At 37.7% G+C, this 23,800-nt stretch overlaps 1 protein-coding gene across 15 annotated transcripts in view; it reads left to right on the top strand.

Moving 5' to 3' along the window:
- Bank1 (B-cell scaffold protein with ankyrin repeats 1) overlaps positions 1-23,800 on the top strand; it is a 290,528-nt gene that overhangs the window by 217,690 nt on the left and 49,038 nt on the right. For 3 of the 15 annotated variants that reach the window (XM_087629369.1, XM_087629378.1, XM_087629406.1), the window contains exons 8-10: positions 14,116-14,194; positions 17,056-17,364; positions 22,380-22,691. In XM_087629369.1, the coding sequence (XP_087485495.1) occupies positions 14,116-14,194; positions 17,056-17,364; positions 22,380-22,691 (700 nt within the window). 15 annotated transcript variants of the gene reach the window in all.

The following is a 23,800-nucleotide window of genomic DNA, read 5'->3' as shown; positions in this document are numbered from 1 at the left end:
ATGTGTGTTCTTTTGTGACTGAATTACCTCACCCAGGATGATATTTTCTAATTCTGTCCACTTGCCTAAGAATTTCATGAAGTCATTGTTTTTAACAGCTGAGTAGTACTCCATTGTGTAAATGTACCACATTTTCTGGATCCATTCCTCTATTGAAGGGCATCTGGAGTCTTTCCAGCTTCTAGCCAGGAGTAGCATAGCTGGGTCCTCAGGTAGTACTATGGCCAATTTTTTGAGAAAACACCAGACTGATTCCCACAATGATTGTATGAGCTTGCAATTGCACCAACAATGGAGGAATATTCCTCTTTCTCAACATCTGCCATCACCTGAGTTTTTATCATAGCATTCTGTTGGTTGGCTCAGGGTTGTTTTGATTTGAATTTCCCTGATGACTAAGGATGTCAAACATTTCTGTAGTTGCTTCTCAGCCATTCAGTATTCCTCAGCTGAGAATTCTTTGTTTAGCTCTGAACCAATTTTTAATAGGGTAATTTGGTTCTCTGGAGTCTAGCTTCTTGAGTTCCTTGTATATATTGGATATTAGCACTCTAACAGATCTAGGCTTGTAAAGATATTTTCCCAATCTGATGGTTGCTGTTTTGTCCTAATGACAGTGTCCTTTGCCTTACAGAATCTTTTCAATTTTATGAAGTCTCATTTCTCGATTGTTGATCTTAGAGCAAAAGCCATTAGTATTCTATTCAGGAAATATTCCCCTGTGCCCACATGTTCAAGGTGCTTCCCCACTTTTTCTTCTAAAAGTTTCAGTGTATTCAGTTTTATGTGGAGGTCCTGGATCCACTTGGACTTGAACTTTTTACAAGGAGATAAGAATAGGTCAATTTGCATTCTTCTGCATTCCAATTGAACCAGGACCATTTGTTGAAAATGCTATCTTTTTTCCACTGGCTGGTTTTAGCTCCATCGTCAAAGAACAAGTGTCATAGCGGAGTGGGTTTATTTCTGGGTCTTCAAGTCTATTCCATTGATCTACCTGCCTCTCTCAGTACCAACACTATTCTGTTTTTTATCACAACTGCTCCATAATACAGCTTGAAGTCAGGGATGGTGATTCCCCCAGAAGTTCTTTTATAGTTGAAAATAGTTTTCACTATCCTGGGTTTTTTTGTAATTTCAAATGAATTCTCAAATTGCTCTAACTCTATGAAGAATTGAGTTTGAATTTTGATGAGGATTGCATTGAATCTGAAGATTGATTTTGGCAATTTGGCCATTTTTACTATATTAATCCTGCCAATCCATAAGCATGGGAGATCTTTCCATGTTCTGAGTTCTTCTTTGATTTCTTTCTTCAGAGATTTGAAGTTCTTGTCATACAGATCTTTCACTTCCTTGGTTAGAGTCACAGCAAGATATTTTATATTATTTGTGACTATTGTGAAGGGTGTCATATCCCTAATTTCTTTCTCAATCTGTTTATTCTTTGAGTAGAGGAAGACTATTGATTTGTTTGAGTTAATTTTATATCTAGACACTTTGCTGAAGTTGTTGATCATGTGTAGGAGTTCTCTAGTGGAAGTTTTTGGTGTTACTGAAGTATACTATCTTATCATCTGCAAATAGTGATATTTTGATTTCTTCCTTTTCAAGTTATATCTCTTTGGCTTCCTTTTGTTGTCTAATTGGTCCTGCCAGGACTTCGAGTACTATATTGAATAAATAGGGAGAGAGTGGGCAGGCTTATCTAGTCCCTGATTTTACTGGGATTGTTTCAAGTCTCTCTCCATTTGGTTTGATGTTGGCTACTGGTTTGCTGTATATTGTTTTTCCTATCTTTAGGTATAGGCCTTGAATTCCTGATTTTTCCAAGATTTTTATCATGAAGGGGTGTTGAATTTTGTCAAATGCTTTCTTAGCATCTAATGAAATTATCATGTAAGGTTTTATTTTTAGTTTGCTTATATAGTAGTTTACATGGGTGGATTTCCTTATATTGATCAACCCCTGCATCCATGGTATAAAGCCACATTATCATGATAGATGATCTTTTGGATGTGATCTTAGATTTCGTTTGCGAGAATTTTATTGAGTATTTTTGCGTCAACATTCATAAGGGAAATTGGTTTGAAGTTCTCTTTCTTTGTTGGGTCTTTGTGTGGTTTAGGTATAAGCATAATTGTGGCTTCAAAGAACAAATTGGGAAGGGTTCCTTCTGTTTCTATTTTGTAGAATAGTTTGAAAAATATTGGGTCTTCGTTGAAGGTCTGACAGAATTCTGAACTAAACCCATCTGGTCCTAGGCTTATTTTGGTTGGGAGACTTTTTATGACTACTTTTATTTCTGTAGGGGTTATGGGACTGTTTAGATGGCTTATTGTTCCTGGTTTAACCTTTGGCACCTGGTATCTGTCTAGAAAATTGCTCATTTCATCAAGTTTTTCCAGTTTTGTTGGTATAGGCTTTTGTAGTAGGATCTGATGATGTTTTTGGATTTCCTTGGTTTCTGTTGTTATGTCTCCCTTCTCATTTCTGATTTTGTTAATTTGCATACTGCCTCTATACCCTCTGTTAGTCTGGCTAAGGGTTTATCTTGTTGATCTTCTCAAAGACCCAGCTCCTGGTTTTCTTGATTCTTTGTATAGTCCTTTTTGTTTCTATTTGGTTGATTTCAGCCCTGAGTTTGAGTATTTCCTGCTGTCTACTCCTCTTGAGTGTATTTGCTTCTTTTTGTTCTAGAGCTTTTAGGTGTGCTGTCAGGCTTCTAGTGTATGCTCTTTCCAGTTTCTTCTTGGAGGTACTCAGAAGTATGAGTTTTCCTTTCAGCACCGCTTTCATTCTGTCCCATAGGTTTTGGTATATTGTGTGTTCATTTTCATTAAATTCTAAAAAGTCTTTAATTTCTTTCTTTATTTCTTCCTTGACAAAGTTATCATCGAGTAGAGCATTGTTCATCTTCCATGTATATGTGGACTTTCTGTTGTTTTTATTGTTACTAAAGCCCAGCCCTAGTCCATGGTGATTTGATAGGATATATATAGGATTATTTTAATCTTCTTGTATCTCTTGAGACCTGTTTTGTGACCAATTATATGGTCTATTTTGGAGAAGGTTCTATGAGGTGGTGAGTACAAGGTATATTCTTTTGTTTTAGGATGGAATTTTCTGTAGATATCTGTTAAATCAATTGGAATCATACCTTCTGTTAGTTTCACTGTATCTCTGTTTAGTTTCTGTTTCCATGACCTGTCCATTGAGGAGAGTGGAGTGTTGAAGTCTACCACTATTTTTGTGTGAGGTGTAATGTGTACTTTAGCTTTAGTAAAGTTTCTTTTACAAATTATATGGGTGCCCTTGCATTTGGAGCATAGATGTTCAGAATTGAGAGTTTATCTTGGTAGATTTTTCCTTTGACAAGTATGAAGTGTCTGTCTTTTTTTTTTTTTTTTTTTTTTTTGCTAACTTGTTGTTGAAAGTCGATTTTATTTGATATTAGAATGGCTACTTCAGCTTGTTTCTTCAGACCATTTTCTTGGAACATTATTTTCCAGTCTTTTACTCTGAGGTAGTATCTGTCTTTGTCACTGAAGTATATTTTCTGTATACAACAAAATGCTCAGTCCTATTTATGTATGCAGTCTGTAACTATGTCTTTTCATTGGGGGAACTGAGTCCATTGACGTTAAGAAATATTAAGGGAAAGTGAGTGTTGTTTCCTGTTATTTTTGTTGTTAGAGGGAAAATTATGCTCGTGTGGCTATCTTCTTTTGGGTTTGTTGAGAAATTCCTTTTTTGCTTTTTCTAGGGTGTAGTTCTCCTCCTTGTGTTAGAGTTTTCCATCTATTATCCTTTGAAGGGCTGGATTAGTGTAAAGATATTGTGTAAATTTGATTTTGTCATGTAATATCTTGATTTCTCCATCTATAGTAACTGAGAGTTTTGCTGGATATACTAGCCTGGGCTGGCATTTGTGTTCTCTTAGGGTCTGTATGACATCTGTCCATGATCTTCTGGCTCTCATAGTCTCTAGTGAGAAGTCCGGTGTAATTCTGATAGTCTGCCTTTATATGTTACTTGACCTTTTTCCCTTACTGCTTTTAGTGTTCTCTCTTTGTTTTGTGCATTTGGTGTTTTGATTATTATGTGATGGAAGGAATTTCTTCTGGTCCAATCTATTTTCAGTTCCGTAGGCTTCTCGTATGTTCATGAACATCTCTTTCTTTAGGTTAAGGAAGTTTTCTTCTATGATTTTGTTGATATTTACTGGCCCTTTAAGTTGGGAATCTTTGCTCTCTCTTTTACCTTTTATTATCTTTAGGTTTGGTCTTATTATCCTGGATTTCCTGGATGTTTTGGGTTAGGAGCTTTTTGAATTTTGAGGTTTTTGTTTGTTTGTTTTACTGTTGTGTCGGTGTTTTCTATGGTATCTTCTGCACCTGAGATATTCTTTTCTATCTCTTATGTTCTGTTGGTGACTAAGACTCTTGCCTGATATCTTTCTGGGTTTTCTATCTCCAGGACTGTCTCCCTTTGTGATTTCTTTATTGTTTCTATTTTAGGTCCTAGATGGTTTTGTTCAATTCCTTCACCTGGTTGGTTGTATTTTCCTGTAATTCTTTACAAGGTTTTGCTGTTTCCTTTTTTTTTCTTTTTTTTTCTTTTTTCTATTTTTCGGAGCTGGGGACCGAACCCAGGGCCTTGCGTTTGCTAGGCAAGCGCTCTACCACTGAGCTAAATCCCCAACCCTGCTGTTTCCTTTTTAAAGGCTTCTACCTGCTTACCTGTGTTCTCCCCTATTTTTTTAAGGGAGTCATTTAGGTCCTTCTTAAAGTCCTCTATCATCATCACAAGATGTGATTTTAAATCCCAGTCTTGCTTTTCTAGTGTTTGGAGGTATTTAGGCTTGCTGTAATGGGAATGTTGGGTTCTGATGATGCCAAGTAACCTTGATTTCTGTTGCTTAGGTTCTTGAGCTCGCCTCTCACCATCTGGTTATCTCTGGTGTTAGCTGGTCTTGCTGTCTCTGACTGGAGCCTCTCTCCTGTGAGCCTATGATCTTTGTGTGTCAGCACTCCTGGGAGACCAGCTCTCTCCAGGTGGGTTCAGAGAGCTGTGACTCAGGGTTAACTCCTGGGCGCAGAGGAAGACAGGAAGAATCCTGTTCCCAGTTGTTCTGTGGTTCCTGAGCCCTGTGGTCTCCTGGTGGGTCCTTCTTTGGTCAGTTATTGGAGCAGAGAACTGTGCCACAGGCTTAACTCCAGAATGCAGATCCATATGGAGACTGGCCATATGGATCTTTTTAAAAAGACTTTTTGGGTATTCACATATTCTGGCTTGAAACTATCCTACTCATCAAATACTTAGTTCAGCCTTTAAGCAATAAGTGGTGGTCACCATTTATAAACCAGAAAATGCTTTCTCTTAAACAACTGAAGCAGACATGATGACTTATGCCTCTACACTATGAAGAGCGCTGCTCCCAGATTTAAATGGGTGATAGCTGACCTCTGGCTGCCTTTAGATTAGCTGTGACTCCTTTCAGGCCATGTCTGTGAAGATTAGGAATTCTTGTCACCCCTGGATAAAGTCTGTGTAGTAAATCCCTTGTGGCTTTAAAATGCTAAGTTCACAAACAAGCAAACTCATAATGCTTAGTGGCAGAACAAAGTGGTGGGCTTATTGTACAATAGTTAGTCGTAAAATACACAGTGACTATCTCAGTGTCTTGGCATTGGACTCCAAAAACTAAAATTTATTTAGGTACTACAAAATTTAAAAAAATGAACCTGGACTAAAGAAAATGATGTTTTTCTGACAATGTGAGCTTATTGTTTTTACTGATTCTCTCTAAATTTGGTTTTATATGCCTATATGGGCAAAATAAACTTCTTTAATAGCAATGCTTTTCCTTATAACAGGAAAGGTTTCTGTTTGACATTACCTTAAATACATTCAATTACAGAAAATCCACTTTTAAGAAATTTGTGCTATTATCAACTTATTACTACAATCTCTGGCTCCTTTGGGATGCACCAAGTATGTCTCTTATGCAGAAGTGATATTCCTTCAACAAAAATCTGGGTATGCATGCTGCCAGTGCACTCACCAGAGTGAAATAGGATAGAAACTGCCTTCTGCTAGCTGAAGCGAATAGAACCTAACAACTGAGACAAAGTGACTGTGATGGGTTTAATAAGAAAATTATTCATCAGAGATATGTATAGATATTGCAAGGGTTTTTTTCTTTTTCTTTCTAATAAAACACTCTTACCAATGATCATTTGAGCCTTGAGAACAGAAATGTTATTTAGCCTCCCACCACATCTTCAATGAATGAGTGTTTCACCTATTCTTGCTGTCAATCTTCCAGGTCTCAAATACTTTGATCAATAGGATTCAGCTCCCTCATTCCAAATTTGGAAACTGAGATGATCCCAGCCACATGAATACTGAGAGTAGATTTGCAGCAACAGAGGCACTAAGGATTGTTCTGTCTAATTTGTCAAATAACACTTATTTGTTCATCGTAATAGTATAAAATTAAACAGCCCTTTGTTTCATTTGTCAAATAACACTTATTATCTAACAACTGAAGAGTATAATTTTTGTAGGAAATTGCTAAGTGTCTAACTGGCATTTTACGTCTGCTTCTCGCTTGCATTCAGAAACCACTCATACCTCTTATTTTAGATGAATAGAGTATCCTCCCAGGGGAAGGATGGCAATGCAGCCCTTTATTGCTCTGCTATTTTGACCATTTGCTTCTTTAACCCCCACTCAAACTATTAAAGACTTGGAAGCAGTCAACACCAGGCTTTAGGAAATGGCCAGCACAGATGTAAATAAACCTGGCCATTTGCCTTCAGTAACTTCAGTCTGCCAATTTGAAGCCATGTGTGTCTGCTCTCTACCTTCTACTAGGCTTTCCTTCCTATGATCTCATTTTAAAGCTTGATGTCCTTAGAATATTCTAAACAAGTTAATGATTTATATCCTCATCATGGTGGTTGGTGCCTGGCATGTCCTCTATTGACCTTTATTAACTAGATTTAAATTTGAAGCGAAAACCAATGTCTAGACTTTGAAATGCTCAGGAGTGAACTTTGTGTGTGCTCCTGTTCTTGCCATGAACAGAGAACTAGAGTGACTGATGTTCTAGGTGTGACAATGCACACGCTTAGTCAAGATCTTTTGTCGGCTCCTCGCTGCTCACATACAAACTCTGCACCCCATCTATGCCAATGTCTAGACCCTTCCCTTCGCATTCCTATTATGAAATGCCTTATGGGTGGGTGTCGTGTGTCCCACCTTCTATAATTTTGTGTTAGAAGAAAGGAAGTTAATTTTAAAACTAACCTAAACAAGTATTTGTAGCATTGGTGTTGTAAAAGTATAACAATGTGTAGGATGATTTGAGGTTCCCTCGGCCTGCATTCTGGGCCCTCTGGGGCTTTACAAATGAAGCTGTACAAATGGAATCCCAAGCAGCTTTGCATGCATAACCTGCACACCATTCCCTGGTACCCTGCGTAATGCCTATGTGTATAAAGAGGTACCATATGAAGCTATAATAAAGTTTCTGTTGCAAGTCCCTGTACCTAAATTAGGCATAGTTTTAAAAGATTTTGAGCTATGAATAAAAGTGTCCAGATTTAATATTTTATAATTTTGGACTCTTTAGTTTTATTCTTTATATTCTACTTTGAATACAACTCATTTTTATTCAATCTTGTAACTGAATATAAATATTGACATAAACATGACTATATGAGAACTATGGCAACATAAAATGTAATTCTATAGTAAAACACTCTTAAAATAATACAGATACCTCAGTTGCAGAGTGTTTCCATTCATCAAGTACTTGATATCACTTATACTTTTTCTGTAATTCTGTTAGGTGAGCTCTCTTGGCATCTAAAGAAGCCAAGGCAGAGAGGAACTTGCTGAGCTAAATTAAGTAATAATGGGAGAGAACTATCTGAAACCAGGTCTATATGATGGCTTCCCATTCTCAGAACTCATAACCTAGGGAATCTGTACCTGTTCCAAAGGGTGCTGAGAAGCAAAACAGGCGGCCAATCAGCGGCAGCTGAACTACAGGGCTCTGCAACTAAGCTATGATAAAAAAAAAAAAAAAGTAGTGCCTTTAGGCTTCCTGTCACAATTCACATCTGACAAAATGCTACCTGCTGTTTGGATGACATGGCTATCTCATCACATGAACCGCCCAGCCTTTCCTTTGCTTTTCTTTACTAGAACACCAACATTTGTTCTTCTTTCTCCAAATCATCTGCTGCCCCTCCATCCATTAGATCAGTGAACATCCATCAGCTTCTACAGTTGGATTCGCGATGAGTCTCGCAAACACTTTTCATCCTTCAAAGCCCAGTCCTACCTATGATATAAAGAATGTTTCACTGGTATCTTATACCGAAATATGTAATTATGCAAAAGGCAAAATTATAATTTCTAAAAGTATATCTTATATTGATTTTTCCCAAGCTAAATATTCAGCGTCTTTGGGGAATGTCATATTACCTCTCCATGTCTTAAAAACTTGCCATTTATTGTGACGTTACACACAGAGAAAAATCCTGAAGAAATGTCAGCTGCCTGATTGCTCCATGTTGGTAATAAAGATCATGCTTAAAGATGTTACACGTGGATAGGATGCTAAGAACTTCCCAGGATGTCATTGTTGAGTATTTTGTGTAAAGTTGCCTAAGCCAGAAATGCTTGTTTGTGTAAGATGTCTCAGTTCAGCTCTGAATATCATTCTAAAATCAGCATTAGTTAATTAATCTCTCTTAGTTTATACTGCTGGGTGTGGAGTTAAACCTGTCTTGTATCTCTGCCTTTTTTTCCATCCCTGTACTTATTCACTAAAGCCTCCTTCCCGTTGTTTTTTTTTCCCATCCAGCTTCATCTCTACAATATAGACACAGCTCTGGTTTTCATCTTCAGTGTACTGTCCAGATATTTGTAGTACCAAACTTATCTAGTTAGTATCACCAGCTTGTCATTGTATATTTTGGAAACAAATGAGACAGTGGTCGAACAAGTATGCCTTATAGTTGATGCACAGTAGCCCATATCTAACTGCTCGTCTGAACTCTTCATATCATGACTTTGACTATGTACTTGAAATTCAGTTCTGTTAGCCTGATTTTTCAGTTATGTCTTAACTAATCAGATCACTCTAGTTTATCTGTCCACTATAAAACTTCTCTTTGTTTCAGAGATTGGAAGACCACCTCATAGTCATGCATCTACTCCAGTGTACTTTGAAGTGTTCCTAGATCCAAGACAAAGGGTAGTTAAGTGGAACATATTCTTCTTAGTCCCCTAGATTAGTTCCAAGTTGCACTGAAAATATATTGTTAAGGTAAAATTATGAGAAGGCAGAGGATTCTCCAAAGGAGTGATCTTTGAAAGAAGGCTTTATAGAATGAGAGCTGGCCACCAAATACTCAGGGAGTAGAAACTTTCATGGTAATATTTAACTCTCTTCCGCCAGCCTTTGGCATCAGAGTTCTTAAACATCCTGTCTACACCACATCCTGTCTACACCCTCTCTGAAGACCTTGACTGTAATGAGGCACTCTCACTTGCTCTGATGTCAGTTTGTACTTTAAAAACCAAATCCTGAGTATAGTTACCCTCTGACCCTTCTTCACATAGTTTTTGGAAGGAAATCTTGTATATGATGTATTTCATTCTTTGCCCACACTTAGCTATTTAAGATTACTCTGACTGATGAATCCACACAATTCTATTATGCTTCTCCTCACCAGGGTTACCAGCAACTGTCCTGAAAGCTAGATAAACTGGTTTACACAGCTTTATTCTGAACTTTGGTGAAGCCTTTAACTTTGGGATACATTTTCAGTCCTCTACCCCGGTTCTTCTGGGGTATCTCTCTCCAGACATCGCCTTTTGTTTTTCCTTCCATGATCCATCTATGAGACCTAGAATCTAACTTCAGGTTTGGATGCTTTCTGGTTGACCCATCTGTTGGTAGAACTGGCGTACTAAAATCAGCCACCATCACTCTTTTGGGTCAATTTAATCTTCTATTTTATTTCTCTATTTTATCTGTAATGGAGCTCTATTAAAATAAATAAAATAGTATATTTTGTTTCCCTTTATCTTCCAGGAGCAATATGATAATTTTGACTTTATTTTTTAACTTTCTTCCTTTGATAACAGTGTATGTATTATATAGAAACTTGACTGAACATTTAACAAATGTACGAATAAATTCAGACAGAGGAAAAGAAACCATGCTTCCTTAAAAGTATTTATAAGAAGAAAATCTATCAAGTCCACATTATTCTCTTTAAGCCTTCATAAAATAGGGGTCATGGATAACACTACTCACATTTCACAGGGTAGAAAATTAAGCTTTAAAGTTTTTTGCCTGACATCATATAGCTGATGAATTACTCAGTTGTGATTTCTCTTTAAGTTAACATACAGCACATACTGTTCACTAGGACACACAGCCAAGCATTAGTATCTAGATATCAGACTAGAGTGAGACTTGTCTTTGATACCATCATTGGTTTTACATAAGTTATTATATTGTTGTATTATTGAATCACACATATTTTTTAATTAACTTGAGTATTTCTTATATACATTTCGAGTGTTATTCCCTTTCCCGGCTTCCGGGCAAACATTCCCCTCCCCCCTCCCTTTCTTTATGGGTGTTCCCCTTTCCACCCTCCCCCCATTGCCGCCCTCCCCCAACAGTCTAGTTCACTAGGGGTTCAGTCTTAGCAGGACCCATGGCTTCCCCTTCCACTGGTGCTCTTACTAGGATATTCATTGCTACCTATGAGGTCAGAGTCCAAGGTCAGTCCATGTAGAGTCTTTAGGTAGTGGCTTAGTCCCTGGAAGCTCTGGTTGCTTGGTATTGTTGTACATATGGGGTCTCGAGCCCCTTCAAGCTCTTCCAGTTCTTTCTCTGATTCCTTCAACGGGGGTCCTATTCTCAGCTCAGTGGTTTGCTGCTGGCATTCGCCTCTGTATTTGCTGTATTCTGGCTGTGTCTTTCAGGAGCGATCTACATCCGGCTCCTGTTGGTCTGCACTTCTTTGCTTCATCCATCTTGTCTAACTGGGTGACTGTATATGTATGGGCCACATGTGGGACAGGCTCTGAAGGTGTTCCTTCAGTCTCTGTTTTAATCTTTGCCTCTCTATTCCCTGCCAAGGGTATTCTTGTTCCCCTTTTAAAGAAGGAGTGAAGCATTCACATTTTGATCATCTGTCTTGAGTTTCATTTGTTCTAGGCATCTAGGGTAATTCAAGCATTTGAGCTAATAGCCACTTATCAATGAGTGCATACCATGTGTGTCTTTCTGTGATTGGGTTAGCTCACTCAGGATGATATTTTCCAGTTCCAACCATTTGCCTACGAATTTCATAAAGTCATTGTTTTTGATAGCTGAGTAATATTCCATTGTGTAGATGTACCACATTTTCTGTATCCATTCCTCTGTTGAAGGGCATCTGGGTTCTTTCCAGCTTCTGGCTATTAAATAAGGCTGCGATGAACATAGTGGAGCACGTGTCTTTTTTATATGTTGGGGCATCTTTTGGGTATATGCCCAAGAGAGGTATAGCTGGATCCTCAGGCAGTTCAATGTCCAGTTTTCTGAGGAACCTCCAGACTGATTTCCAGAATGGTTGTATCAGTCTGCAACCCCACCATCAATGGAGGAGTGTTCCTCTTTCTCCACATCCTCTCCAGCATCTGCTGTCTCCTGAGTTTTTGATCTTAGCCATTCTCACTGGTGTGAGGTGAAATCTCAGGGTTGTTTTGATTTGCATTTCCCTTATGACTAAAGATGTTGAACATTTCTTTAGGTGTTTCTCAGCCATTTGGCATTCCTCAGCTGTGAATTCTTTGTTTAGCTCTGAGCCCCATTTTTTAATAGGGTTATTTGTCTCCCTGCAGTCTAACTTCTTGAGTTCTTTGTATATTTTGGATATAAGGCCTCTATCTGTTGTAGGATTGGTAAAGATCTTTTCCCAATCTGTTGGTTGCCGTTTTGTCCTAACCACAGTGTCCTTTGACTTACAGAAGCTTTGCAGTTTTATGAGATCCCATTTGTCGATTCTTGATCTTAGAGCATAAGCCATTGGGAATCACACATATTTTAAAAATACAAATGCAAGGTGCTTGAAAAGGAAACATTTAGTTTTCTGGTATAAATATTTAAGAATAATTTCAGATTATTCTGATTTAAATGCCAGAAAAGAATTAGTTGTATAGCATTAAATATATAAAATATTAATTGCACAGAACTTGAGCTAGGATAAAATTTAGAAGGGGGTTCCTTTGGAATATTCTTTGGTTAAGGCTATTTACAAATACTACCTGGCTTAAACCATGACATGAAGTTTACTCCAATAGACTTTAATTTCTTTACACTAATATCTAGGCACTTGCCCACTAGCTCTTAATGTATAGTATTTTTCATAATTCTTAAGGCCTTTGGAAATTATTTCTAACAGGTACTAAAATTCTTTATATAATTTTGAGGGTACTATAGACTTCTAAACTGTATTCTTGATCCACATTATAAAATGTCAGGTTATTCTAATTAGAAACTAAAGATATCTATATTAAACAATGATTTTATAATACTAATACTTGCAAACATTATCTAACACATCAATGTTATCAATTTGCACATTACAATTAGGAAAAAGAACTGAGGTTTAAAATAAGCTATTAACTCAATGAAGAACCAAGGTACTATTTTTTATGATTCCCAGGGGAATTAAAGTCGTGATTCTTATTCAATAAGAAATAAGTCCATTCCATTGGGTTTTCACTGGCCAATGTAGATGGTAGATAAAATTGATGAGGTCAGGGTACAGATCAAATACCTGAGCAAACCATGGCTGAGTGTACCAATGTGGATGCTTCTAGCATAGAATAAATGGTCTCATCATTTCTGTCAATTCTGTTAAAAACAAAACTGTATTTTTAAATAAGCCATTTGAAATGTGTGTTTAAAACTTGTGGTCACTGGGAAATAAAGTCATATTCTATCTTTTTCTCTATGCAATTTTGACAAACACAGTTGCTACTGCTTGGCTGTCTATGTTCCACAATTATAGGAACACAATCTCCCCAGAGAGTTTAAATAAAACTAGCTCTTCCAGAGATAATAGGATTGTGTCCTCTCTTAGTAATTCTTTCTTCTAAATACAGTAGTACCTGGCGTATAGAACCCAGGGTGTGATTCAGTGGTGCAATGAAAACGTAGCATGTGGGAGACCCTGTACTGAGGTTCCCCTGCTGCTAAATAAATAAGTTAGTAAGTAAATAAGTAAGTCAGAAATAAATAAATTAATAAATACTACAACTGACTTAAAATTGAAAAATAAGTAGAAATAAGTGATCTTACTTTCTTCCTTATAAAGATATGGGATGAACGTTTTATTACTTTCATTCTAACATAATACACCTAGTAGAAATTCACATCTCTAAATAATAAAGGCAACAGAGTTTTTTGGGATTTTTTTTTATTTTTTGGATATTTTATTTACATTTCGAATGTTATCCCTTTCCCCAGTTTCTCCTCCAGAAACCCCCATTCCGTTCCCCTCCCCCTTCTCCTATAAGGATGCTCTCCTACCCACAGACCCACTCCCACCTCACTCCTCCCGTTGATGCCAGACAAGGCCATCCTCTGCTATATATGCAGCTGGAGCCACGGGTCCCTCCATGTGTACTCTGGTTGGTGGTTTAGTCCCTGGGAGCTCTGGGGGGGTCTGGTTGGTTGACATTGTTGTTCTTCCTGTGGGATTGCAAATCTCTTAAGCTCCTTCAATCCTTTCCCTAACTCAATTCAGTGTGGTGGAGGTATTTACCACATCTAAACTCACTGATTTTCTTCACGTGTTAAAAACAGTAGTTATGTTTCTGGTTTCAAATCAATTTATTAGTCAAGATGGGTGACTTATTTTCTCATTTGTTCTTTTAATATCATGTATCATTGATTGCATGTAGATGGCATTAACCAAAATTGGTAATGAAGAAATGTAAGTATTTAATAAAACTTTAACAGCATTTCTTTCCCTCTAGGTAAGATTAAAACGTATTATTAAAACTCACCTTCCTTCCTTTCAGAGCCAAAACAATAGCAGAAATAACGAGCAAGAAAATGACTATGAAGAAGATGGGGTCTCTTTTTCCACATATTCACCCTGTAAGTTTTCCTCTACTCCATGAATACGTATAGTTTTGTAGTGTGGTGTATGAAACTCAAAAATAAGACTGAACAAAATGTAGAAAGATATTTCATCCACCACAGAATTTTTAAATAATATTGAAGTAAAGATGTGTACCTACATTTGATAAGTTAAATGCCTTTAACAAGGTCAAGATTAAATAATGAAATATGAGTTTTCCTACCCTGAAAAATTATAGGAGTCACTTTGATATTCTTTTCTGAGTATTTGAAGCCTGTGTTTCCAAGTTGATTTTTCAAGACTACATCACATTTTTTAGTGGAGCTGAGTTCTCTCAGCTGTGCAGTACGAAGCTGAGGCTAGGATGTTTCATAAGATTATAATTCTAATGCCATAGCACATGCAATGCTATGTCTAACACTTGAAGATGAATTCTGTGTTCCTGCAGGTTCAGGCCAGCTCTTATTAACATATAGTGGCTTGCTTACCGTCTTCACCAGCATTTATGATGGGCACCTCACCTTCCTGCTCCTCCAGAGTACCCCACTCTGTATGACAATGATGAAGGGGTACCCAATGTCTCTACCTGCTGACTTCCTTCCTCAGGCAGCAAAAATGCCTTCTTCTTCTTTTAAGTTAGTTTAAAAAGTGTTGATGTCATTTTGAACTTCTGTTCTTTCTCTCCCACTCTATATCCAGTCCAACATAATACTATTGACTGTACCTTCAAAATATTGCCAGCGTTCAACCAGTCGTCATTGTTCATTGTTATCTAACCTAGAAAGAGAACGCACATTCCTGGGCTACAGAATGTATGCACTTTCTGTTCCCTTCACATGCTCTACGTCCCTGGGACATCCTAACTTCCTGCCTTGTTTCATGCACAGGTCATGACTCCTTTTTCCCTTTTTTAATTTGTTTTTGTAATTTCCCTTTTGCCTGTATCCTTTCCCACTGGCATCATGAAGTATTATAATTCACTTATCTTTCTGGTCCTTCATTTTCAATGTCTAACCTAGGAGATTAGGATTGTTTTGCTCATGTCCATATGGCCTATACCAGTACATCATCAATGCCCAGTTATACACTACTGACTACTGACCACAAGCTTCTCAAAAGTCAGGCCAACATGCAAATCAGATAAAATTCAATACAATGCTTACCAAGTTTATTTTGATAAAATCCTTTATCACAATACACATGAGAATACCATGTATTAAAATAATGAACTGATTAAAATGGCTATAGGTTACATATTTTATCACTTTAATAATTAAAGGTCATGATAAAGTTTATTACTAATACTGCCCACACATCTATCATAATATTTCACCCTCTGAAGAACTGCCAGTAACAAGAGAACATTATTGCAGTCTCGTAATGAAAAATCTCATCTCTGCAGCTGAAACAGTTTTCTCACCCATGCGACTGTGACTGGGCTCAGCCCCCAGGTTTCAAGGGACTAGAGGAAGGTCAGAGCACCCCACTCTGTATCACAATGATGATGGCGTACCCTAAAACCATTTGCCTACTAACTCTACCTTGCCAGAGCTGGACTCCAGATCTGGACACCTCTGACAAGCACCTGAAACATCTGTTCCTTGTTAGTGCCAAATGCAGACTCTAAAACTTCTAAAACTGAAGTGCTGTGTGCAATTTCCTGTACTTTGACTATATAGACAAAATAGTCAAACATCAAACACTTTCATGTACTCTTGGATTAACAATACCTTCCTTTTGGTCTCTGCATCATCTCCATTATAAAAAAGAAAAGGACTAGGGATTACTTTACATTAGGTGTGATTGGCAGGAAAATGAATGAGACCGCTAGAAAAATACACACACACACACACACACACACACACACACACACACACACACACACACACCTGCCTGTTCTTCCCAGTCCAGTATTAATAGAATCCAAGTTCAGTTCTAGAAGCAAAAGCCATGTCTTTCTTCTTTTTCTCTTTCTTCTTCCTCGTGTGAAAGAAAAGATTACACAGGGCCCCTCTGCAGGCCTAAGGTTTCTCTCCCTGCTGAAAGTTTTCTACCAAGTAACTTCATTGTTTGAAACAAAAAAGCCTTCCCCCCACCACTGTTTTGATATTTAAAGTTATATTTTACTTTAGCAACATTTAAAAACAATTCTTTTCCATTGAAAATGATAAAACGGATTTCCATGTCTGTTTGAAAGATCAAAAAGACGATGTCTTTCATTTTCACTTTCAGAAAGAGAACGTTATGTAAGTTGTTTTACAGCTGTGAGAAGTCATCGTTGCCCACTGTTTCTGTGCTGCTCCTGGGCTATTAGAGTATTATTGTTTAACATACAAGTTCATGTGCTCTGCTTCTTAGTATAGGGACATTGAATTGACTATTTAGTTAAATTTTAGAACAAAATGCATTTTATCAATAGGAATGCTTTCTCCAGAAAAGAAAAAAAGATTTTTTTTACCAAGTAATGTTTTACAAAATTAATGAAATACCTATAGTGAAATTAATTATACAAATTATTACAATGACTACACTAAGTAATACACACACACACACACATATATATGTGTGTGTGTGTGTATATATATATATATATATATATATATATATATATGAAATGCTGAGTAGAGACACGGATTCATTTCCTATAGTTACTCCTATAGAGTATCAAAATATCACAATCTGACCCAATGAGGCTGGGTCAGGTACCTGTAAAGCAAGAGTAGATGGGGCTTTGATATCCACTAAAGAGGAGCAGTGCAGTGGCAGCTTTTTAGTATATAAATGATAAAAGGGAATTAACTTCTACTGCTTCTGTGAAAATTCTCGAAACACCTCCCGACAGAGTGTGTAAGTAAAACTGTTCAATCTTCATCATAAGCAGCTACGCAGTCTCCAGCGTCTCATCGTGAACCCAGGAAGACACACAGGTGGAGCACAGACAGCTCTGAGGAGCCTGTGTCAGTGGACACAAAGGACGAATCAGCAAGTGCTGAGGCAAGACACGGCCTGCCTGAGGTCAGCAGGGAAAGCTCGGAGAACCAGTATGATGATCTCTATGTGTTCATCCCTGGATGTGACACCGAAGGCCACACTGAAGAGCCTCTCCCACACTGCAGGCCACCTCTGCCCCCACCACGTCCAGGGGCTGCTGCCTCCCAACTAGAAAGACCTCACTTTACCTTACAAGGTAAGTTCCCAGCTAAAAATGCAGAGAAACAATTTGTTCCAAGGCTTCTACACAACATATGGTACAAAGGTGGATCTGTGGACACATGATCAGATTTTAAAACCAAGGGTGACTCTCTGATCTTTTTTTTCCTTTTCTTTTCTTGGATATTTTCTTTATTTACATTTCAAATGCTATCCCCTTTCCTGGTTTCCCTTCCAGAATCCCTCTATCCCATCCCCCCATGCTTTTATGAGGGTGCTTCCTCACCCAGCCACCCACTCCCTCCTGTCTCCCTACCCTGACATTCCCCTACACTGGGACATCCAGCCTTTACAGGATCAAAGGTCTCTCCTACCATAGTTGCCCAACAAGACCATCCCTTGCTACATATGGGTCTGGAGCTATGGGAATTCTGAGCTTTTGGGCTAATATCCACTTATCAGCGAGTGCATACCATGTGTGTTCTTTTTTTTTTTTTTGTGATTGGGTTACCTCACTCAGGATAATAGTTTCTAGATCAATTTATTTGCCTAAGAATTTCACAAAGTTATTGTTTTTAATAGCTGAGTAGTGGAATATTTCATTGTGTAGATGTACCACATTTCCTGTATCCATTCCTCTGTTGATGGACATCTGGGTTCTTTCCAGCTTCTGGCTATTATAAATAAGGCTGCTATGAACATAGTGGAGCATGTGTCCTTTTTAGAGGTTGGAGCATCTTTTGGGTATATGCCCAAGAGAGGTATAGCTGGGTCCTCAGGTGGTACTATGTCCAATTTTCTGAGGAGCTGCCAGACTGATTTTCAGAATGGTTTTACCAATTTGCAATCCCCTCAACAATGGAGGAGGAGTGTTTCTCTTTCTCCACATCCTCTTCAGCATCTGCTGTTACCAGAGTGTTTTTTTGTTTGTTTATTTGTTTTTTGTTTTATCTTAACCATTATGACTGTTGTGAGGTGGAATCTCAGAGTTGTTTTGATTTTTATTTCTCTGATGACTAAGGATGTTGAACATTTCTGTAGTTGCTTCTCAGCCATTCAATATTCCTCAGCTGAGAATTCTTTGTTTAGCTTTGTACCCAATTTTTAATAGGGATATTTGATTCTCTGGAGTCTAACTTCTTGAGTTCTTTGTATATATTGAATATTAGCCCTCTATCAAATGTAGGATTGGTAAAGATCTTTTCCCAATCTGTTGGTTGCTGTTTTGTCCTAAAGACTTTGCCTTACAGAAGCTTTGCAATTTTATGAGGCCCCATTTATTGATTCTTGATCTTAGAGCATAAGCCATTGGTGTTATGTTCAGGAAATTTGCTCCTGTGCCCATGTGTTTGAGGCTCTTCCCCCTTTTTCTTCTACTAGTTGGAGTGTATCTGGTTTTATATGGAAGCCCTTGGTCCACTTGGACTTGAGCTTTGTACAAGGGGATAAGAATGGATTAATTTTTCCACTGGATGGTTTTAACTCCTGAAGTTAAGGGAAGAAAACAAGATATGAGTTATCTACCTTCTTTCTCTGCCACCCTCCCTCCCCAAACAAAGTGCTTAGGAAAGTAAGTATAATTAATCATCATCATCATCATCATCATCATCATCATCATCATCATCATCATCATCATCTAATTTGGAAGGACTCCGTAGTGATGTACATAAATTGAGCATGGTGCATTGTGTGGGAAAGTTCAATTCTCTGGCCAGAAGGAAGGCTGTCAGAGAAGACTGGGCGATGACTTTCCTTCCTTTAGGGCTCAACTGCTTGGAATTTTCCATAACTTTGAACACTCCCAGCTCCAGGGTCTTTCATCACCATCCCCCACTTTATTCACCTATTTTGTGTTTAACCTCTCAAGTTATAAACTGTTCTCACCACAAAAATTTCATAACAAAGACTAAAATGGCACTCTTTATTCATCTATGTCATAAATAATATATTTTAGTCATCAGATCCCAGAAGACTATCAAATGTATGAATGTGTCCCTAAAAGGTGAAATTTGAAGGGACTGGAGAGATGGCTCAGCCGTTAAGAGCACTTGCTGCTCTTGCAGAGGACCTGGGTTCTTTTCCCAGAACCTATATGGTGGCTCGCAATGGCTTTGATTGTTTATTGCAAGAGATCTGTCTACTCTTCTAGCTTCCTTGGGTCCTGCATACACTTAGTATGCATGCATGCAAGCAAATACTTATATACATGAAATAAAACTGTTCAAGTGAATGTTTGAAAACATAAAATTGAGCATTACAACCTGTAAGGTACTATCTCTGGAAAGGCTCCTCCTGTTTGGTAATATAAGGTGCACTATGATGCCACACTGTGTCAGAAAACCAAACCTGGGAGACAGCTTTTTGACCATTCAACCTGTATTAATTGATCACCTACTATGTGCCAAGCTTCTGAATACTCTTGAGAGATAACAGTGCAATCGGTACATAAAACTCTGTAGAAGAAGGCAGTAGAAGAAGGCAACAGGTTAGCAATAGACTAGTCACAAAATTATACTGTATTTTTTATATTTGAAATTTTTAAATAATGAAGATTAAAAATTATACTATTATCTTGTTTCAGATTAAATATCTATGAGATATTATATCATATCTTTGTATTGTAAGTCTTCATATGCAATATGTAGATTAAGAAACCTAATATCATTCTTTCATAAGTTCAACCAGATATCTATGGTCAAAATTATAATTATGACCAATATATCTCCTAAAAACTAACACACATAAGAGGCATATGCCCCCCAAAATAGTTTTTTATTTAAAAACTCATATTGTTGCATTCACTTGCTAATATTTTTAATTTTGCCTATAACATTTGCAAATGGGTTTTATTATAATAGACATTATATATAATATATTTTTATCATATTCATTATCCCCTACCTCCTTGTCTCCTCACTGGTTGCCTTCCTCTCGCCAATTGATCCCTTTTCTACTTTTATATCTTTTCTCATCAATTCATCTTTTCACCACAGCCCTGAAAAGTGAGCAGAAAAGAAAAATGGCACTATTCATCAGCATATTTTTATACATTCTCTTTTTAGATTTATTCCCTTTTACTTTATGTGTATGAATGTTGGTTGGCCTGAACATATGCATGTGTACTATTAATGTGTGTGCCTGTTGGATCCCATGGGGCTGGAATTACAAATGTGTTAGCCACTACATGGCTGCTGGTAATTAAAGTCAGGTCCCCTACAAGAGCAATAAGAGCTCTTGACCACTGAGTTCATTTGTCCTTAAATTATAGACAACAGGCATCAAATTCCATGCGTGAGTTTTGCAGACATATTTTTGATAAACTACTAAAACATACTACTATAGAATAGTAGTTCTTTTTACCTTCATAACAATCAAGAAACTGGACTATCAATATAACTCATCTGCCACAGAGAGCCTACAACTAGAAATGTTAAATGCTTATTTTCAAGGTTCTTATCTTTTCCATATACTTGTGCCCTATTATTTTTCCAATTGAAGTGATTTGTTCATGATAGAGATTCACTTATTATTTATGAGTATACAACATGGAATAAAGAAATTGGGCCCAACTCCTAACAAAAAGTATAATCTGACACTTTGGAAGACAAGAAGTAAAATGTAAGATTCCTAGTATGAGTCCAACTTTAGAACGAGTTGGAAAGAGCGGTGGGTGGAGAACAAAGGGAGTTAACAGCTCAGGAAATGGGTTCATAAAAATGAGACAGTTGACACATTTTGCTAAAAATGAAGTGCTGTAAAAGTCTTTCCCACACACTTAATCAGGTTTCACCCAGAGGCTGTCAAGGAAACAGAAGTCATGGAGTCAAAATCCCAAAGCCGTATTATTCATGCAGAAAGAAGCAAGGTACAGTGATTTTAAAGCTGGTGCCAGGCACAGAGGTATTTAACACTTCTTGGGTGAAACTATCCAGAAGAATAAAGTTTAAGATGCTTTGGAAAGCTGTCATAGTGGCCTTTCCCAGAACTACCAAAAGCAATTCCTGAATATTCTTGTAAAAAAAAAATACCCTTTTGTGTGGTTCTATTAGTTGTGCTTTCTCTGAGCATCTAAGATTTTCCACTTAAAATCCCAATGATAATAATTATTATCAGACTCATGTAATCCAAACAAAGGCAAAGAGAAAAGAGTAAACAGTGATATTCATAGTGAAAGACCTTCTTGTTGGCCTAGTAGAGAGCTACAGGTTCTTCTTTAACTTACTAACCACAGAATGCTTCAAATGCTCGTCTGTTTCACAACTGCTACTCAATTATCAGAGCATGTTCTTACAAAGTAGGTAAATGTTTTACTGAATATGGACCCCTAAAGGCTCCAAATATGTGACTGCCTTCTAACCATACAACCAAGCCTTAAGCCAGTGACTGCCCACACTCCCTGGTATGTCCAGACTTCCACTTTGGTGCCATGTTTCTGGATAAGGTTCATGTTCACCCGTGAAAACCAAGAGTCCATCATCATAGCAGGGAAACACTCGTTAGGACAGACAGTGGCAGTATGTCTGGCTGTTCCCTCAAATCACTTTCAGGGAAGTTAGATTTTAGGTGAAATATTCAGTACAAGCAGTAGAAAGGGAGGATGACTTACTAACTAAAGAAATGTCTAGGGGTTGGGGATTTAGCTCAGTGGTAGAGCACTTGCCTAGCAAGCACAAGGCCCTGGGTTTGGTCCCCAGCTCCAAAAAAAAAGGAAAAAAAAAAGAAATGTCTATACATTGTATGCTTTAAAACACCCCCTTTCAAAGCATTTGGAGTTGATACAAAAATTTATGTCTCAGTTTTCAGATAATAAATACATACCTAAAATCATGTTTGAGGAATAATATTTTGAAACACATACTAAAGTATTTTCTCACACAGTTAGCATTCCTTTTTGTCATAGTATAAAAACATTTTACTAGAGACAGGGCTTTTTTTCACATTGTTTTCAATGACACTTGAGTGAACTTACTTGAGATGATATAGGAAATTAAAGACAGCAAGAATATTGCATAAAATATAAGCGTAAAGCCAAACTAAATGTTTCCTAAGCAGGGAAAGTGTTGGAAGACCAAATGGAAAAAAGTCAAAACTGGAATGATCTCGGTGCAAGACAAGAGACAAGAGAGGAACCCAGCAGAGAAGAAAAGAAGGAAGAAGTACAGAAGGAGGAGGAGGAGGAGGAGGAGGAAAACCCATACACGTTTGCAGAGACCGAAGACAATGAGTATGACCAGATTCTGGCCAGTAAGAGTATAAAGAAAAGAAGTGGAAATTGGTCTTTCATTGTAAACAGACCACCTGCCCCCACGCCCCGGCCTACTCACATCCCTCTCAAAGAAGAAACAACACCTTACATAGCTCAAGGTAATGTTTTGTTGTTTATGGATTTTTTCTCAATGTTTAAATTGTATGTACATTGATACTTTGCCTCTGTATGTATGTCTTTGTAATACATGTATACTGGTACCCATGGAGGCCAGGAGAGGGCATCAGATATTCTGAAGCTAGGATTGCAGAGCATTGTAAGCTACTATGAGGGTGTTAGGGATTGAACCTGGATCTTTTGAAAGAGCTGCCAGTAAGTTCAACCACTGAGCCATGTCAAGAGCCCCTGCTTGTCGATGCTTTTGTCCCTTGGTTTATGAAAGACTTGGGGATAGAGGGTAGGGTAGAAAGTGAGGCAATTAGAGATTTAAAATTATAAAGGCTGTGAGCCTATTTTCAAGTCACAAAGAAGCTACTTTGAGGTAATTTTTAATATTTTGTTAATTCTTTATGGGTTTCATGCATGCATACAATATCATAATCACCCTGCTCCTTCAGATCCACCTCTGCCTCACAACTTTCTGTCTTTTTTATTTTTAATAATCTACCTTGTCCAATTTTATGCTGCCTACATACTCATGTGTACAAACTAGAACAATGTTTACTAACAAGGAGCCTATAACCTTGAACAAAACTGACTCACTCCCAGAGGCCACTGTCAATGGCTCCTTCTTGAGGTGTGCGGTCATCAGAGTCCTTCCTCTGTCCATGCTGGAAAGATGTGCTGTTTTTCAGGTCTTACACAGGCAGCCCAGGCTGCTGTGAGATCATGAATACCTCAGTCTTGTTCTGTCCAGAAAATACTTTTTTACTCCAGTTTTCTTGCTGCTCCTATTATCTTCCTGTTCCTTCTCCACCATGGTATCTGGGCCTTGGAGATATGAAGGTGATGTAAATATCCCATTTGTGGGTCAGCACTCCACAGCGACTTAGTCTCTGCATTTTGTCCAGTTGTGAGTTTCTATGTTAACTATACTATCCTCTGTACCAATAAACCTCTCTGATGAAGTCTCAGATCTATACTAATCTGAGTAGAGAAATAAGAACCCACATGGTAGTTTGATATTGTACCCATTTAGCAAAATAGTAGTATGTTCATTCCTGGGACCTGTAATCTCTCTAGCCATATGTTCTTGGTCAGATTTACT

The sequence above is a fragment of the Rattus norvegicus genome, chromosome 2 (genome assembly GCF_021556685.1).
Source record: "Rattus norvegicus strain SHRSP/BbbUtx chromosome 2, alternate assembly SHRSP_T2T, whole genome shotgun sequence".
Lineage (NCBI taxonomy): Eukaryota > Metazoa > Chordata > Mammalia > Rodentia > Muridae > Rattus > Rattus norvegicus.
This window is presented reverse-complemented; position numbering and strand designations above follow the sequence as displayed.